This window comes from Sarcophilus harrisii, chromosome 3, assembly GCF_902635505.1.
Source record: "Sarcophilus harrisii chromosome 3, mSarHar1.11, whole genome shotgun sequence".
NCBI classification, from domain to species: Eukaryota; Metazoa; Chordata; class Mammalia; order Dasyuromorphia; family Dasyuridae; genus Sarcophilus; species Sarcophilus harrisii.
Genome location: NC_045428.1, coordinates 83,971,834 through 83,991,054, shown reverse-complemented (window position 1 = coordinate 83,991,054; position 19,221 = coordinate 83,971,834). Strand labels below are relative to the sequence as shown.

Genomic DNA, 19,221 nt, shown 5'->3' with positions numbered 1-19,221 from the left:
AGGCTGCCTCCAGAAAACCTCCCCGAGAAACCCTCTCTCCCAGAGAGAACGATCATCTTATTATATTTAAAGAAGAAAAAACACCCACACTCATACATTATAAATACATTTATAATTATTTTATAGTATATCAAATATATCATAAATGCATTTATAATATTTATCACTTAAATATATCATAAATATATTTGTAAGAACACATTTTGCTGTATCAGATATAATAAATATATCTATATTTATGATACAATAATGTATTATAAATGCATTTATAATACATTTTATGATATATTAAACATTGCAAAACTGTATAAGTTTTATATGTTAAACATATTGTGTATCTAGAATGTTATATTACACATTGCAAATATATTTATAATACATTATATATATAGATTTATAATGTAAATTATATATTAAAATATATTTGTAATGTTCTAAATACTATTCTATTTTAAGCATATTATAAATATATTTATAATGATATATAGTGATATATTAAGCATAGCATAAATATATTTCTGATAATATATGTGACGTATTAAACATTCTGTGTATGCATTTATAATGTTAAGCTATATCAGTGCATTATAAATGCATTTATGATAGCCTGTGTGATGTTATATTAAATTCACATATTCATAATAATATTATGACATATTAATCATATCACATGTATTTATGACACTTGTATATTGTCATATACATGTATATGTACATCACATGTATTTATGACAATATACAAGTGGATAGATTAAGCATTTTTATACATGCATTTGTAACAATGTTAAATGATCTATTAAATAAATTAGACAGCGATTATCTACATAATTATGTATTAAGCATATTACAAATGTATTTATATAATATACATTTTATGCATATATTTATAACAATATACATTATGACACATTAAACATACTATAAATATACAATATACATGATGATATATTAAATATTCTATGCATATTTTTATAAAAATATACATTATGACACATTAAACATACTATAAATATACAATATACATGATGATATATTAAATATTTTATGCATATATTTATAACAATATACATTATGACACATTAAACATACTATAAATATACAATATACATGATGATATATTAAATATTTTATGCATATATTTATAACAATATACATTACGACACATTAAACATACTATAAATATACAATATACATGATGATATATTAAATATTTTATGCATATTTTTATAACAATATACATTATGACACATTAAGCAAAATATAAATATATCTGTGACATGTGATGCTATATTTAACCTTTTATGCATTTATTTATAAAAATGTTCTATGTTAAATCTATACAGGTATTTGACATCACATGCGATTTATTTCATATAGCATAATATAACACATGCATTTTTAATGTTATGACATAAGCATATATTATATATATGAATATAATTGATGTCAAACATCTTATACACGTATTTGCTACGGTCCATGATGACATTAAATATACACACACATAATATTTTTATATGGGATGATATTAAGCATAATATATACTAATTTATAATAATATGATGCACAGTGTATGGAAGCTGTATTTATAACAATATACGTTACGCTATGATAAAGCTGGAAAGCGAGTTGTTAAGGCCTTAACCCGCAAACTCCCCCACCCCCACTCCACTCCCACCCCCACCCCCACCCCCACCTCCCCACTCCCACCCGCACCTCTCGCGGCGGAGCCCTATGGGCGTGCCAGGCTCAGGAAGCCCCCTGCAGGCGAGATCCCCTAATGGTCTCCAGTGTTAAGTGACTCAGTAAAGATCCCTCAATAAAGTTATTGATATTGAAAAGGGGCCGGTGGTCGGGGTGGGATTACTTCCGGTTCGTCCGGGCGCTCGCCTTACTTCCGACTCAAACGGAAACACCTGTTCCCGGGTTTGCAGCCACGTCCTTGTTGGCCCTCCTCCGCCCCGCCCCCTCTCGCTCAGAAGCGCTTCCGGGGCCAGAGTGTCTCTCCCCGCCTCCAGCTGCTCCGGTGCTGCGCTGGAAGCCCCCGGCCTCCCGGAAGTGCCCGCCCCCCGGTGCGTGTCCCCGGCGCCCCTCGGCGGCTGCTGCTGCGGGTCCTGCGGCCGCTCCGGGCCCCGGCGGCGGCGGCGGCGATGGCGGAGGTGCTGCTGCTGCCGGAGGCGGCGGCGGGGGACCGGGACACCCGCGAGAAGCTCGCCCTCTGGGACCGGAGGCCCCACCCCGCGGCGCCGCTCACCGACCGTCAGACGGACTCGGTGCTGGAGCTGAAGGCGGCGGCGGAGAACCTGCCGGTGCCGGCCGAGGTGAGAGCCGCCGAGCCGGGATTGGCCCCTCCCCCTTCCCCAGCCACGTTGGCGGCCCTTTCCCGGACCGGCGGGCGCCGGGGGCTGGGGCCGGCCGGATGGAAGGCCTCGGGCCCGGCTGCCCGCTCCTCTCCTCCCGCATCCCCCGCGGCCCGGCCTCGGCGCCTCGTCCCTCCCCTGCAGAAGGTCCCTCTGGTCGGCGGGTGTCAGCCTCTCCGGCCGCCTCCGCTTGGTCTCCTCCGCTCCGCCAGTAACGTTTCCCTGTGTGGGTCCGACCGCGGCCCCTCCGGTTCCCCTTCTCTTCTCCCACCCCGGCAGCCCTCGGAGCGGAAGCCCCACTGACAGTACCGGCCTTAGCTTCCACTCGTACGCTGCGCTTCCACCTCCCAGCCCGCGGGGTTCGCCTCGGCTGTCTCCCGTTCCTGGGCTCTCACGCCTCCCCTCTTGCCTTCGTTGCCTTCCTTCAGATTGCGTTAACATCTCTCTTTTGTAAGAAGCCTGGCACTCTCCCCTCCTCCTTCTGCCTTCTTTGATTCCCTCTCAATTCTGTTAAAATCCACATTTCTTCAAGAAGTCTGGAACTCTCCCTCCCCTCGTCTCCCCCTCCTGCCTTTTTTAATTTCCTTCAAATTTCTGTTAAAATCCCTTTTTCTACAAGAAACCTGGAACTCTCGCCTCTCTCCTCATATCTCCCCTGCTGCCTTCCCCTCATTCCTCTAAATTTCCTGTGAAGTCCCATCTCCTGCCAGAGGCTTTTTTTCTGACCTACTCCTGGTGCCTTCCCTCTCAGATCATCTTCAGCACATTGCTTCCGTACCTGCTGCTTTCTTGCATATAGGTCCTGGATTAAGAGTGATGATAACTCACATTTATATAGTGCTTTTGATAAAAGAGCAGGGCTTGGATTAGGAAGAACTGAAGATTACAGTTCAAATTCAACTTCAGAGGCTTACCTAGTTGTGTGATCCTGGGCGAGTTATTTTACCTTTTTGCCTCACTTTCCTCAAAGTGGGGATAATAATAATAGCATCTCTTTGGGTTGTGAAAGAAAATGAAATATTTGTAAAGTGCGTAGCATAGTGCCTGGCACATAGTAGCCACTTAATAAATGTTTGTTCGCTTGACGTGATATAGTAAGCTCTTAGTAAATGTTTGTTGATTTACTGGAAGACACATGTAGGTATGACATGACATTGGGGTCTAGTAGTTGTGAGGGAGGGGAAAGAGATAAGTCACAAAAGTAGAAAACTTTAATATGTAGTTACGGGTAATAGTGTAACATGTAGCACAGTGTAGTGGAAAGAGCTTTGAACTTGGAAATAAGAGATCAGGATTAGAACCTTTGTCCCATCCTAGAGGCTGGGGGACTCATGAGCAAGTCACTTGACACTGAACCACCTTCATCTCTGAAATTAATTAATTTGCTAGTGTTAAGTGTTATGTGGCAGGTTCTGTACTAGTTTTAGGGATTACAAAGACTCTTACACAGTCCCTGCAGTCAAGAAGGTTACATTTTAATGGGGCAAGTTTATACAGGAGAGGAAATAAAAACTATATGCAAAGTAAATACAATGCAACTTCTGTTAAGGGAGCAGGCTCCAGCAACTGTAGTGACCAGGAAGTTGTCTATAGGAGGTGGAATTCATTTATTTATCTATTACTATAGCTTTTTATTTACAAGATAGATGCATGGGTAATTTTTCAGCATTGATAACTGCCAAACCTTTTGTTCCAATTTTTCCCCTCCTTCCCCCCATCCCCTCCTCCAGATGGCAGATAGACCAATACATGTTAAATATGTTAAAGTATATGTTAAATACATATATGTATACATGTCCATATAGTTATTTTGCTACACAAGAAGAATCGGACTTTGAAATAATGTACAGTTAACCTGTGAAGGAAATAAATGCAGGCGAACAAAAATAGAGGGATTGGAAATGCTATGTAGTGGTTTACACTCATTCCCCAGAGTTCTTTCCCTGGGTGTAGCTGGTTCAATTCATTTTTGAACAAATGGAACTGATTTGGTTCATCTTATTGTTGAAGAGAGCCTTTCCATCAGAATTAATCATATAGTATTGTTGTTGAAATATATAATGATCTCCTGGTCCTGTTCATTTCACTCAGCATCAGTTCATGTAAGTCTCTCCAGGCCTTTCTGAAATCATCCTGCTGGTCGTTTCTTACAGAACAATACTATTCCATTAACATTCATATTCCATAATTTACTCAACCATTCTCCAGTTCATGGGCATCACCTCAGTTTCCATTTTCTGGCCACTACAAACAGGGCTACCACAAACATTTTGGCACATACAGGTCCCTTTCCCTTCTTTATAATCTCTTTGGGATATAAGCTCAGTAGTAGCACTGCTGGATCAAAGAAAGGGTATGCACAATTTGATAACTTTTGGGCATAATTCCAAATTGCTCTCCAGAATGAATGGATCAGTTCATAACTCCACCAACAATGCATCAGTGTCTCAGTTTTCCCACATCCCCTCCAACATTCATCATTATCTTTTCCTGTCATCTTAGCCAATCTGACTGGTGTGTAGTGGTATCTCAGAGTTGTCTTAATTTGCATATCTAGGAGGTGGAATTTAAACCTGAGCCAGTAAGAAAGGCTAGAGAACTAAAGGCCAGTGATGAGGCCTTTGGGCCTTGAGGGTCAGTCTGTGCAAAGGCACTGTAGGGGAGATGGAGTATTGGGTCAGGAGGCTGTAAAAGTAGGGCAGTTTGGCTGGAATGCAGAATGTGTGAAAAAGAGTAATATTCTAGGCTGGTACCAGATTGAGAAGCATTTTAAAGTGAAATAGAGAAATTGGCATCCTCTTCCAGCAGCAAGCAATACTGGAAATTCTCTAGCAAAGAATTTAATATATCAGACCTATTTTTAATAAATGGTTGACAATCCTTTGAAGTTGGATTGGAGAAAGGCCAGATGGGAAGCAGGGACACCAATTAGGAAGCAGTGAATTCAGGTTCTTTGAAATGCAGGAGATATTGTGGAATTATATTGATGATTGATAGCTAATTGGATATACACTCCATATCCAATTGATAGCTAATTGGATATGGAGTGTATGGGAGGATACCTATATCCTATGTTGAGCATATTTACAAGATTGTGAACTTGGTTGACTGGAGGGATAGTGGACAATATTTGGAATTAACTGTATCATAGGAGTCTTGTGAAGAAAGTGCATTGTGTACAAATATGAGCCAAGATAGGTGATAGGTACCTCCTAGAGCCCAGTTTGTAACTCTCCCGTGGGAGTTTTTTCACTTTTTCCTTAGGGCACTTGCTGTATCACTGGGACTTGTTAGATACCTGCATGTATTTTTGTCCCAAATTATCTTTCTGTTCTTGGCTAATTCTTTGAGTTTGCATGTTTTGACATTTCCTAGTGGTGAAACAAAAGGTAATAGCATTGCCCACATTTTTCTTCTGTGGTGCTAGAAGATTATTTGGGAATATTTATTCTGTAGGAAATGCTTCTATAGGTTTTCAAGTGCCCCTCTGGAAAATGCCACTCATTTTCCCATAGGCTCCCAGAAGATTGTGTGTGTGTGAAAATAATAGAGATTAAATTGAATATATTGAATTAACATAATTTGCTGATGTATAAGTTATGAAGGGAGTATAATTGTATAGTGCTGAAAATCAGTCTATCTCTTTACTTTGGTAAATAAATTTATTGAATGATAAATAATGTGGATTTTCACTTAAGGAGGTTTACATTATTAACCCTATTAACTGTGAACATGTCTTTGTAATTTATAAAAATTAAAAAAGGAACAGTTTTTTACATATAGGATGAAATTAATTTTTTAGCATTACATATGGTGACTTACAGCTATTTATATGCAACATTTGTCACTTTTGAAGTTACTCTTTAAAAAAAAATTTTTTTTGAATGCCACTAGTAAATCAGAATTAGATAGCTTTGCTTCCTAGCCTTTAATTTTAGTGTCTAAGAAAATAAATCCTCTACCTTACTTTGTCAGGCTTTTCCAGGGAAAGCAGGTGATCTTTTGGTTTCTTTGTCCACTTCCAATACTCTGGTAAAGAAGATGCCAGCCGTGGCTACTGAGTAACTGATGAAGCAGGCACGCTTTTCTTTCTTCTTTCAGCTGACATGAACTGGTAGAAAGTTTGAAAAAGTGGTTTCATTTTTGTCTCCCTTTAATTTTATGTCTGGTTTTATCTCTTTGTTCCTGAATCAGGATATAGAAGTAAGTCTGTTTTATTCCTCCCCTCACTCCACCCCCCTGCACCCTGCTATCACATGTCACAAGAAAGACTGCTGGACTAGGGAGAGAGGTTCAGACCTTGGCCAAGTACCTTACTGAATTGCATAAACTTGCATAAGAAATCCTTTCTGCTCCCCTAATAAAATTAACTTGTGCTTACCTACCTTACTGGGTTTTTGTGAGAACAATGAAAGATTGTATATAACGGGGCTTTACAATTGATATAGTATTATATTAAAAATGCCTAATTTATGTATAGCAATTTAAAGTTTGAAAGGTGCTTTAAATTAGTCATTTGATTAAATGTAAGTTATTTCCTCCTGAGAGTAGCAAGGAAATTTTAGAATACAGGTAACCACCTGTAGCCACAGGCTTCTACACTCACCCCTAACACACTTGGTGCCACAGGACATTTAATTTTTCCCCAGCCCTACAAGCTTATTCTGCTTGAAAGGCATACTGGATAGAGTGTGCTGTACTTGAAGTCAGGAAGATCCAGGTTCAGATTCTACTTTTGAGACCATTTGGGTGACCATGAGCAAGTCAAATACTTCTAAGACCCAATTTTCTCAACTGTAAAGTGGAGATAATATTTGTAGTAGCTGTAACTCACCAGGTTCTTTTGAGTATCCCAGGATTTTATGTCTGGGAAGTTCTTTGCAAGATTTGTAAATGTCGGTTATTATTTTAGCACTTGTCATTAATTTGAAAATGGTCTCAAATTAGTGAATGTCCCTTGGTAGAATGAACTTTGCTGTTTGTAAATTTGTAAAACCAAACACTGAGGATATGTCATTTGCTTTACTCAAGAACCTTAGTGGGAAAAATCTGTGGGTTCAACTCTCATAGCTCACATTTTCCTTAGTTATATGATTTCCCAAGAGAAAGAGGAGAAAGATTAAGTTAATGTATAAGATGTAGGGAATCCTTTGGAATTACATTTTGATTCATGTGCTACCTTAACATTGATGCTGGGAATAGGTTTCCAAATTTAAATTTTTGCTACAATTAACAGGTGTATTCCACTAGGCTTTATCCCATTTAAAACTAGAATTTTCATAAGATAAATTTTTCCTGCATTGTTTCTGAACTGGGAAGCTGGCTGTATAATAAGTAGCTACTAGTTTGTGCATATCATAAAATCGTTAACTTCACGTAATTGCTTCCTTTTTTAGATGAAGGTATTGTCACATGTGTGTGTGTATTTATATATGTGTGTGTGTGTGTGTGTATTTTTTGTAGAGAAAATTGGTAGTTACAGCATGTGTAGTCTGGTTACTTTTACCAGTATAGTAGTATACTATATATAGTATAGTAGAGAAGTCATTTTTCTTTTTAGTTATCTCAGCATAGCACTCAATAAAATATTAAAAATAGCACCTGAAACTTTTCTTTTTTTTTTTTTTTTTTTTTTTTACCTGAAACTTTTCAATTCAATTCAGGACCCTTATTAGGTGCCTGCTGTGTTCAAGGAAGGTGCTGTGCTGGGCACCAAGGATGTTGGTGGATCTAGGATCTGATCATTATATATTCTTCCCAGAGCAAAGCAGATTGTAAGCCTTTCCTCCACAGAGGATTTATAGAAAAATATGAACAAAGATCATACAGGAGGTGCACTGGAGACTTTCCTCTGGTTCTCTTAATATTTGTAGATATGGGTGCAATAGATGGATTATTTATCTTTCATCCTTGAGCTACATGATTAGCCCATTTTCTTTTCTATTTACAAATTTGATAATCCACTTCTAGATATTAGGGACACAAAATGAAGCTTACATTGGGGGATAAGATAAAGGTAGAGCTATAAAACACAAAATAAATAATAGTGGGACAAAGGAAAGAGCCAGACAGCATTCTAGAAAACTGAGGAATGGAGAGAATACTTTGATTGGTGGATGATTTGGGAATTAGGAGGGCATGGGAGCAGGGAGGATAAGGAGGAGAAGATTATATAAAGCAATGGCATCTAAAGGAAGAATAGATGGAGTGCATTCCAGGAATTGGGGCACAGCCTGTGTGAGCCTGGAAAGGGCAAGATAAGTTCTAGGGTGTTTGAGAGAAAGTTGTATTAAAAAAAAAAAGATGCTGGAAAGATAGTTGAGACCATATTATAAATAATTTTGAAAGGTAGACTAATCAGGCTGTATTTCTTCCTTTAGAATAGGGCATTGGTGGCTTTTGACTTGGGTAGAAGTGGGCTTTAGAATATTATTTTGGCAGCTGGTGAACATTGGATTGGAAAGGTGAGAGAGTAGGGGCAGGGAGGAGTTATCTAAACATTTGGCGGTAGGGAGAAGGCAATGGGAACCTAACTAGGTTATTTCTAGTGTAAATAGGAGAAGACAGATGGAAGAAGTTAGGGAATAAAATGGATGAGTCTTGACAACTGACTCAGTGGGAGAAAGGAGATTAAAGAGGACTAGAACATTTTGAGTTTTGATGACTGGAAAGGTAGTGATTTCAATAGTACAAATAGAGAAGTTGGGAGGAACAGCATTTTTTTTTTCTTTTATGGAAGAAAAGAGGGTCAGTTTGGGTCCTACTGAGGGAAAAGAAGAGGCATTGGATCAGGAAAAAATGGAAGAAGTGGAATTGCAAAACTGGATATTTTAAATTTGTTTATTAATTCCTTATTGTCAGATATATTCTTTAGTCCAAGCCAAATTCTTGATTCTTTTTGAATTATTTGCCCTTGTTACACCAAGTATATCATTGAGGTATAATTTTTCATATATTGATGAAAATTTTATTGAAAAATTTTAATGAAGTTTTTAATGGTTTCATTTCTTTTATTGTGACTTTGGATGCTTTATAGAAGTAGGTTTATTGGAAGTGATGTGTCACAACAATCCCCCTTAGAATCTTTCCTAGATTCATCATTTAGATGTTAATGAATTAAAAATAGTTCACATTTATTATTTAAAGTTTTTTTTTCTTTGATTTTTTAGTATTTAGTATTTTACATTTAATTCATTGGGGCTTTCCTCAACTACATGTGAGGCAGTTTCTGTATTTTCTGTTTTCTGTATTTTGTAGATGATGAGATAGTACTGGAAAAAGTTAAGTGACTTGCTCAGAGATATACAGCTAGGAAGTATTTTAACCAGTACTTGAGCTTGGATCTTTGGACTTGAGTCTGATGCTCTTTCCATCCTGCCATATTAATTCCCAATTCCTTCACTTCTTAAGTTTCCCTTCACAACCTATCTTGAATTTATTTAAACCTTTTTTTAAGGGCGGGGTTTACAATATTTATGTTTTCAGTTTGCATGAGTTTTTAGCTGAATGCACAGTTTTTAAATTTGATTAGTATTCTCCTTTATTTGATCTAAGCTAGTGTTTTTCAAGCTTTACTGGTGCCCTTCACTTCTAGGATGCAGTGAACAAACTTAAGTTCACTCTTGTGAGAATATGTATCTAGGAGTCTGGGAATAGCTCCTTTAGGTGAATATTAGTGACGTCCTTGGGTAGATGTCTTCTCCTTTTCTCATCTCTTCATGAATGAAGTTTAGGCTAATGGCAGCAGAAGAAAGAAGAAATATTTTGTTAAATGCATTTGAATTGAGTTGAAGGAAGAAGCTTATGAGTAAGGCTCTGTGGGTTCTGGAAACTTTCTGGCTTCTGAATATCTCTATCACCCTTATATTTACCTTTATGATATAATCATCGATTGGTATCCCTCTTTGACTTTCATCTTTCTACACTTAAAAGCCCTGATAATTTTAAACTTTTTGTATAGCAATACCACTATACAGTTGATATTTGTGGATTTTTTTCCCTGACTTCTCCAGTTCTGTTTTTCTTTGAGGTGTAGTTGCTAAAATTACACAGTATTATCTTTAATCTTCTCTTTCCTCATCTATAAAGTGAGGAAAGGTAGTAATGGAGTACTCGTAGTCAAGGTCTTTTCCAGTTCTAGCAGTTTGGATTTGCTTTTTGGGGTGGAGACAACTTGGCTTTTTATAAAGGGAGGGCAAATATTTTCTCTTTTACCTCCCATAGCATTTCTAATGATACTTTGTTGTCTCTGGCAGTGGAGAGGCACATAAAGATGATGTTTTCATTTAACACTTGTACCCGGGAATAAAATCATGGACTTGGGCTAGAGGGGTTTTGGAGGTCATTTAGTTTGATCTGTCCACTTCTAAGATGGGCAGGTGGCTGTAAATTCCATTCATTGTTTCCATATTTAACAAGTTTAAGCAAATAGGTAATTGAAAAAACTATTTAGATTGGATTATAATCTATCAAAATGCTAGTCAACAAATGAATGAAAAAAGTGTTTATTAAATATTTAAAGCACAACACAGTGCTAAGTTCAGGTGATACAAATAGGCTAGACAGTTCCTGCTTTTTAATTTCTCTAGGAATTTGGATGCTATACCACTTGGTATGTATGTTTAGTATTGATGTTCATTCATTATCTGTGATAGCCTTTAGTAAGATATAGTTTCTTCCCTTAACTTTTTTAATTAGATCTATTTTTGCTTTTGCTTGATCTGAGATCAGAATTGCTATTTGTGCTTTTTTTTTTTTTTTACTTCAGCTGAAGCATAATAGATTTTGCTCCAGCCTTTTACCTTTACTTTGTATGCATCACTTTTGTATAGAACACATTGTAAGATTCTGCTTTTAATCCAGTCTACTATCTACTTCCTTTTTATAGGAGAGTTCATTCCATTAACATTCACAGTTAAAATGAATATTTCCTACCATCTTATTTTCCCCAAATTATACTTTTCTCTTTCCTTGTTCCTTTCCCTCCTCCCCAGTATTTTGCTTCTGACTACTACCTCTCCCTAATCTGCCTTCTCCTTTTACATCCCTTCCTCCCTTTCTTATCCCTTTTCCCTTCTTTTTTCCTCCCTTCTATTAGCCTTCTTCTTTCCTTTCCCCTTTCTCCTCCTACTTCCCTATAGGTGGAGTTCAATTTCTGTTAAAAGATAAGGTTAGAAGGCAGACTATAGGGAGTTAAAAGAATGAGAGAGGAAAGAAAGTGGAGGCTCATCTGGTGATCGCATAGCCTTCTCAAGTACTTTATCCACAAAAGGATGAAGAAAAATAGGCTGATAGCCAGGGGGGATATATGAACTATGTGAAGATTTTTTTTGAGAATTGGAGAGACATGAACATTTTTATAAACACTAAGAAAGCAGCCAATAGATAAGGAGATGTTGAAAATAAGAGTGGAGAGGTGATAGAGGGAACAGTATGGTAGAGATGATGGGATGTGCTTTAGTGGGGTTTGCCTTGGCAAAGAGAAAGGCCACCTCTTCTTGTGAGACATAAGGGAGAAAGTGGCAGAAAAACTGAGTTTAGAAAGAGGAGAAGAGGGAGCTCTTAATGAATGGCCTCAAATATGATTTGAGGTTCTCAACTGAGAGGTAGAGAAGGGGATGGGAGGCTTAAGAAGGGAGCTTGAGGAGTTTCAACAAGCTTCATGGCTATAGACCACACTTCTAATTCTTCTCACAAATCTTGTGAAAGCATGTCATTATCATGAGGAGTATTACGTGGAAAAATATGTCCAGATGAGCATAAATTCATTTTTATAATCTTTTTGGATTTCAATTTACTCATCTTTAAACTGGGAAATTGAACTAGATGATCTCTAAGGTCCCTTAATTCTCTAAAGATCATTGATTCTATTAGATAACTTAAAATGACTACAGACTGTTGGTGGTACATAAAGATCATTTTGTGTATGAAATACAATGTATTTTATAAGGTAAAAATGAAGTGTCACCATTAGCTTCCTGTGGTATGGCCCTGTTTTAATATACACATTCATTAATACCATAAAAAGCTTGCTATTAATGACTATATTTTGGTATCTTTAAAGTAATTTCAGGTGGTAGACGATTAATTGACCCAACTTGTAGTTATCTTTAGAGATTTAAAAATTATTTAAATATCTTTGTGGCATTTTCTTTACAGCTCCCTATTGAAGATTTGTGTAGCTTAACATCCCGATCATTGTCCATCTCTCTGACTTCAACTGTGCCAGAATCTACAGAGGATATTCTTTTGAAAGGATTTGCTTCTTTAGGCATGGAAGAAGAAAGAATTGAAACTGCACAGCAGGTAACTGGTTAGCAGTTTTAATAAGAAGTTTTAGTATATTTTAGACATTGTAAGTGATGTCAAATTAAAAAAGCTGTGCTTTGAAATGTTATTTGAAAATTCTTAGAGAAAACTCATGGTTTTATGTCAGTAGTGATGAATTTTTAAATATATTAAAAACTCATTTCCCAGTCACTTTCTAGATAAGCAAAAATACATATTATATCATCAACATAACTTTTTACTATTTTATTTTTTTAAAATTATTAGTTTTCAATATTTAATAAGATTTTGATTTCCCCTTAGATGGCAATTAGTCTGATGTAGGTTATACTTGTGTGATCATATTGAACATATTTTCACATTAGTCATCTTGTGAAAGAGAATCAGAACAACAGGGAAAAGCCATGAGAAAGAAAAAACAATAAGTTAATTAAATTAGTATGCTTAATAGAACTTTTTTTAGTCTGGATCTAGTGGTAAATTTGTAGCATTTATTTTATTTGAATTTGAATTGATACATTTTGGATCACTCCTGTTGAATTTTACTTCAAGAGACAAAGACTTACATAAAAATTCGCCCTTATTAGCTGGAGAACGGCAGGACCAGGTATCAGAAAAAACTGATCTAATTTCTCCTTCAACCGTTTATTGACTGACGATCAATTCTTTTCATCATCATCATCATAGTTATTTATCTATTGCTTGACAGATATTACCTCATTTGTTTTTCACATTTGAGACAAAGAATAAATGATATTAAATCACATAAGAGGGATCAGTACTCTATTCACTGCATCACCAACCTACCATAATTTGTCTATAAAATGGGATCTGGATATCCCCTTCCTCACAGGGCCATTATAAAGATCAAATAAGTTAACATGTAAAGCACTTTGCAAACTGTGAAGTACTAAGATATAAATCCCATCCTGGAAGATAATAAATGCTGAACCACATGATAGGTACTTGGCCAAATGCTGAGGATATGAATAATAAAAGAGAAATAGCCTATTCCCAAGAACTTATAGTTTACTGGGATTTAACAAGTACAAATAAAAATCTTTATAACAAATATAAAGTAAATAAATATAATATACCAGATAATTAAATACAAAAGAAGCAGCACAGCTATAAAATGGGAATTTATTGCCAGATAATCAAAATTTCTTGTCTTTTAGAACCCCCTTTTTAAAAAAAATTAATAGGTTTTTTATTTACAAGTTATATGCATAGGTAATTTTACAGCATTGACAATTGCCAAACCTTTTGTTCCAATTTTCCCCTCTTTCCTTCTACCCCCTTCCCTGGATGGCAGGATGACCAATACATGTTAAATATAATAAAGTATAAATTAAATACAAAATACGTATACATGTCCAAACTGTTATTTTGCTATACAAAAAGAATCAGACTCTGAAATATTGTATAATTAGCCTGTGAAGGAAATAAAAAATGCAGGCAGGCAAAAATATAGGGATTGGGAATTCAATGTAGTGGTTCTTAGTCATCTCCTAGAGTTCTTTCGCTGAGTGTAGCTGTTTCAGTTCATTACTGCTCCATTAGAACTGATTTGGTTCATCTCTTTGCTGAAGATGGCCAGTTCCATCAGAATTGATCATCATATAGTATTGTTGTTGAAATATATAATGATCTCCTGGTTCCACTCACTTCACTCGGCATCAGTTTGTGTAAGTCTCTTCAGGCCTTTCTGAAATCATCCTGTTGGTCATTTCTTACCGAACAATAACATTCCATAATATTCATATACCACAATTTATTCAGCCATTCTCTAATTAATGGGCATCTACTCAGTTTCCAGTTTCTGGCCACTACAAAGATAGAACCCTTCTTTTTGTTATTCCCTTTAAGGTTTCTCTACATATTTTAGATGAACACATTTGCTTTTCACACATTCATTGTTCCTCATTTTTTCCTTTTGATTTTACTTTACTAATAAACTTAAGTGTTTAAACACTTTCTTGAGCTACCTTTTCTACTTCAAATATTCTGTTAACTGAGTTGGAAAATAGATTAAGATTACTGAATTTTATATTTCACATGTGAAGGTAGAGGAAAGTAATCTTCTCTTGTTACTTTTTTTCCCCCCTTATTTTTCTGTATCTTTTTTCTCTGCTTTCTTTTTTATTTTTGTCAAAAATGCCATTCTTCTAGTCAGCCAGGCTTTAAACATCAAAGTCAATTTAGACTTGTCTTTCTCCCTTCTATACTCTCTACATTTGGGCAGTCATCACGTTCTGTCACATTTTTCCGTGTCCTTTTTCTCAGATCTGTCCCTCTGCTTTCATTGGTACTGCCTTCATAAGCTCTGCTCTGGACTCTTGACAGTACTTTAATAGAGCCAGCACAATGTCCTGGGGATAGCAGTCATTGTCTCTTCACCTGCAAAGTGGAGGATTTGGTCATGATCTTTAAGGCCTCTTCTGAATCAGTACTTCTTAACCTTTTTCCACTTGTAACCCCTTGCAAGCCCAAGAGATTTTCATACATACTGATAATAAATCATAATAACACAGCTCTCACATTGTTATGTGAGTCAAATGGGGTTGCAAACCACAGTTTAAGAAGCTTTGCCTAGGAATTAAGAGTATGGCATAAGAAAAATCATTTTGTACCATATCTATAACTTTTTTTTTTTTTTTTTTTAGTAGTAGACATTTTCCAATTGGACAATCTCTCAAACCTCTCCTATTTAAGAATAGTTTCCTTAGCTGGAAAATGAATGGATGACCATCAATTGGAGAATGGTTGAGTAAATTGTGGTATATGAATGTTATGGAATATTATTGTTCTGTAAGAAACGACCAGCAGGACGAATACAGAGAGGATTGGCGAGACTTACATGAACTGATGCTGAGTGAAATGAGCAGACCCAGGAGAATCATTATATACCTCAACAACGATACTGTATGAGGATGTATTCTGATGGAAGTGGATTTCTTCGACAAAGAGAAGATCTAACTTAGTTTCAGTTGATCAAGGATGGACAGAAGCAGCTACACTGAAAGAAAGAACACTAGGAAATGAATGTAAACTGCTTGTATTTTTTATTCTTCTTCCTGGCTTATTTATACCTTCTAAATCCAATTCTCCCTGAGCAACAAGAGAACTGTTCGGTTCCGCACACATATATTGTATCCAAGATCTACTGTAACCTATTTAACATATATAGGACTGCTTGCCATCTGGAGGAGGGAAGGAGGGGAAAAATTGGAACAGAAGTGAGTGCAATAAAAAGTTATTTAAAAAAAAAAAAAGAAGAATAGTTTCTTTTCTCTCTTGAAAACTTGATATTCTTTGTAGTTTGTACTTTTTTATATCTTTTGTTTTTTTTTTTCTCTTCAATTTTGTTATCTGATGATTATTCCTTTGGAATTCTTTTTTTCTTGGTTCCAGATCTTAAAGTGTATTTAATCCTTTCTGTTTAATGCCCCAAAGGTAAAAGTAAAGACAGTGTTTTGGACCTTGGGAACTTATTGTATTGTGTAAGCTCACTTCATTCTGTATATTTTTGTAAAATTGACAGTTTGATGCTCTTATCTTTCTAGTTCTTCTCGTGGTTTGCACAGCTACAAACCCAGATGGATCAAGATGAAGGAACGAAATATAGGTATGCTGCTCTCTTATGGCATGTTATTGCTTAGAGGTTCCAGTCACCATCCCCTGAAGCTTTCAATAATCTGATTCCCTGAGATTTCTGAGGAAAAATTCTTCATCCAGAATCAACAAACACAGGGGGAATTCTAATGGCAACACTTACTTGATAGTACAAAACACAGCTTGGAAATCTGGCTCATTTGTAGCCTCTTAATGACTCTAGCATCGAAGGAATACTATGGGACATTTTATAAAACTTAAGTTTAGAAAGACAAATGAAGTTGTGTCATGGCCAATAGATTGGGCGGGGAAATAAAAAAAATTTGGTGGCGATTATAGCTTAGGCTGTGCAATACAATGGGCCGAGAACTTCCTCTGAAGTCAGAAGATCTGGGTTAAAGTTCCACTACTGATGTTTCCTACTTGAGCTAGGAGCTCATTTTCCTCATCTATGAAATGAGTGGGTTGGACAGACCCTTTGAAGTCTGTGATCCTGTGACAAGTTTGAGTGAGGGTAATCCTAGCTTTTATTTCTGTCACTCCAAGTGGGCCCTTCTCTCATTTGATCTTTACAATTTTGGGACATACTATTTTTCATGTGATATTATCTCTGTTGCACAGTTGAGGAAATTATGATTCTAAAAAATGAAGTCAATTGCCCATGTATATGTCTGGGGTGAGATGCAAATCTCAATTTTTTAGCTCAAAAAGAAGTGATTCTTGATAGCATGTTGCTTCTGTGGCCGTTTGTGATGAGGGTCAGCTACCCTGGCACTGTCTCTCTGTGCAGCATCCATTGTTTCTTTCCATTTTGTGAAAGTAACATCTGGGTCAAAAGCTTGGCAATGATGGTCTTTCATGTTGCACAGTTTGTGACTGGATTTTATTCAGTGATTTATTCAGCAGACATTTCAAGAGTGCCTACCATGTGTAGATAGGCCTCTCTACTAGATGTTGGGGAGCTTCTGCCTTCGTAGAGGAGATATAGTCTGATAGAAAGATAAGACGCAGGTATTTTTATCTTGTAATAACTTAGCCTCTCCAGAGCAATGTAACTATCTTTCTCAGTTTCTTTGAATTAGAAGCCTTGATGTTCTCAAAAATGTTTTGGAGATGATCTGATTTTATAAGGAAAAAAAAATCCCAGCAACTTCCTAACTTTTTTGTTAGGAATTATTATAGATCATATATTAAAGTGAATTTGAGTTCCCTGAGCACAGGGCATTAAATAATTTGTGCAGTTTATAGATGTAATTTTTAGCTTCTTTCAGCAATATTTCATACCTGGAAGGTGATAGAGATAAATGTGAATTAAGTTTGTAGTCACTTTGACAAGCAAATCCAGTTTTGGATTTTATAATTTTTGTAAGAAAAATCTTACAAGTTTTTTTTTTTTTTTTTTTACAAAATCTGTTTTGATTTTTGTCATAGTGATTCTTTGTCTTGCTAAGTATTACAAATGTAAAAAATTAAGTAATAAAAGATGATTTTATGTTTACTTGTATTGCTTACAACCATTGACTATTATTTAATGTGATGTAAACCAAATTTTCTAAGCTTGGGGTGAAATACATGCTTGTTGATAAAAAAGTAAGGTAATTATTTTAAGTGTCTTACATATGAACTTCAGAGACATTTATGGTATAAAAGTTGGGACTAACTGTGGAGTTATCTTCGTTTGGATCTTATAAATTTTAGTTCTTTACTGACCACCTGCTGCAGCTACAGATTTATTTAACACTCGCTGTAAACTATATATAAAACATTACATACATACATACATATGTACATATATGCATATATATGTGTATATATATATATATATTTGGTTTTTTAGTAAGATTTATAAAGCACTTTGCAAGCAATATTTTTGCAGAGAAGGAAGGATATGCTCTTAAAGTTTAAGGTCATATAGTAAGATCAGAACTGGGATTTGAATCAAGTTTTCTGGCTCAAAGTTAAGCATTCTTTTTCTTAGTTAATTACTAGATTAGTTGGTATGTACTTAGAGAATAAAAACTCACCCTGGAGAAGCATAAAGAAAATAAACATGTATTATAAATAAAATGTGCATATAGTTGTTGGAAGACTTAATAGAAATTAAATTTGCAATTTCTGTTTTTTGGAATTATCTAAATAAATGAATTTTATGGAAGGAAGGAAGGAAAGAAACGTTTATTTAGCACCTCCTATATACAGATAATGTACTAAGAATTTTATAAATATTACCTTATTTGATCCTCACAACAACTCTGAGAGGTAGGTAGACATCCCCATTTTATATTTGAGGAAACTGAGCCAATCAAGTGACTTGTCCAGGTTCACAGCTAATTAGGTATCTGAGGCTTGATTTGACTTCAACTCTTAACTCCAAGCTTTTTGTTCTTTCTACTGCACCATCTAGTTGCCTTACATAGTTCATAAAGCACTATGTATATGTGAATTATTGTAGCAATAGGTAGTCAGCCTATAATAGGGAAGCAATTTGATGCCCTGGAAAGAGCACTGAGATGAGAAGATTTCAGCTTGAATCTGGCTCTGCCACTTAATCTCTAAGGCTATTGGTTAAATTAAGTTCTCTTTCTGGGCCTCAGTATCCTCAAAAATGCAGATTTCTGAGGTTCTTCCAACACTATATTTATGACCCTTTAATCTGCATTGCACAATTTTCCTCTGCTGTCATGAATTGTGGTTAACAACATAAATATATACTAAAACATCGGTAAGCTAAGAAATGAATTTTAATTTTAAGGTGCATTTTGTTTCAATAAGTAATTTAACATGATTTAATATAAGCTGAATAGAAAGATAATATTTGTGTGCATGTGTGAGCAGCTCTTTTAGTTGGTGACCTATTCTTTTGAAAACTGAATCAGTGATATGATATTTAACATTTTAAAAATCACTTTGTGGTTTATGGTTTTATTACTTAAGTCTTTTACTTGCCTACAAAGTCAAG

The 19,221-nt window shown here is 35.9% G+C and overlaps 1 protein-coding gene across 1 annotated transcript in view; it reads left to right on the top strand.

The window, feature by feature from the left end:
* The first annotated feature begins 1,978 nt into the window (after positions 1–1,978).
* Positions 1,979–19,221, top strand: part of COG3 (component of oligomeric golgi complex 3) — a 62,552-nt gene continuing 45,309 nt past the window's right edge. The window contains exons 1-3 of the mRNA XM_031958378.1: positions 1,979–2,321; positions 12,519–12,665; positions 16,214–16,275. Of these exons, the coding sequence (XP_031814238.1) occupies positions 2,151–2,321; positions 12,519–12,665; positions 16,214–16,275 (380 nt within the window). The 5' untranslated portion in view covers positions 1,979–2,150. The remainder of the gene's footprint in view (positions 2,322–12,518; positions 12,666–16,213; positions 16,276–19,221) is intronic.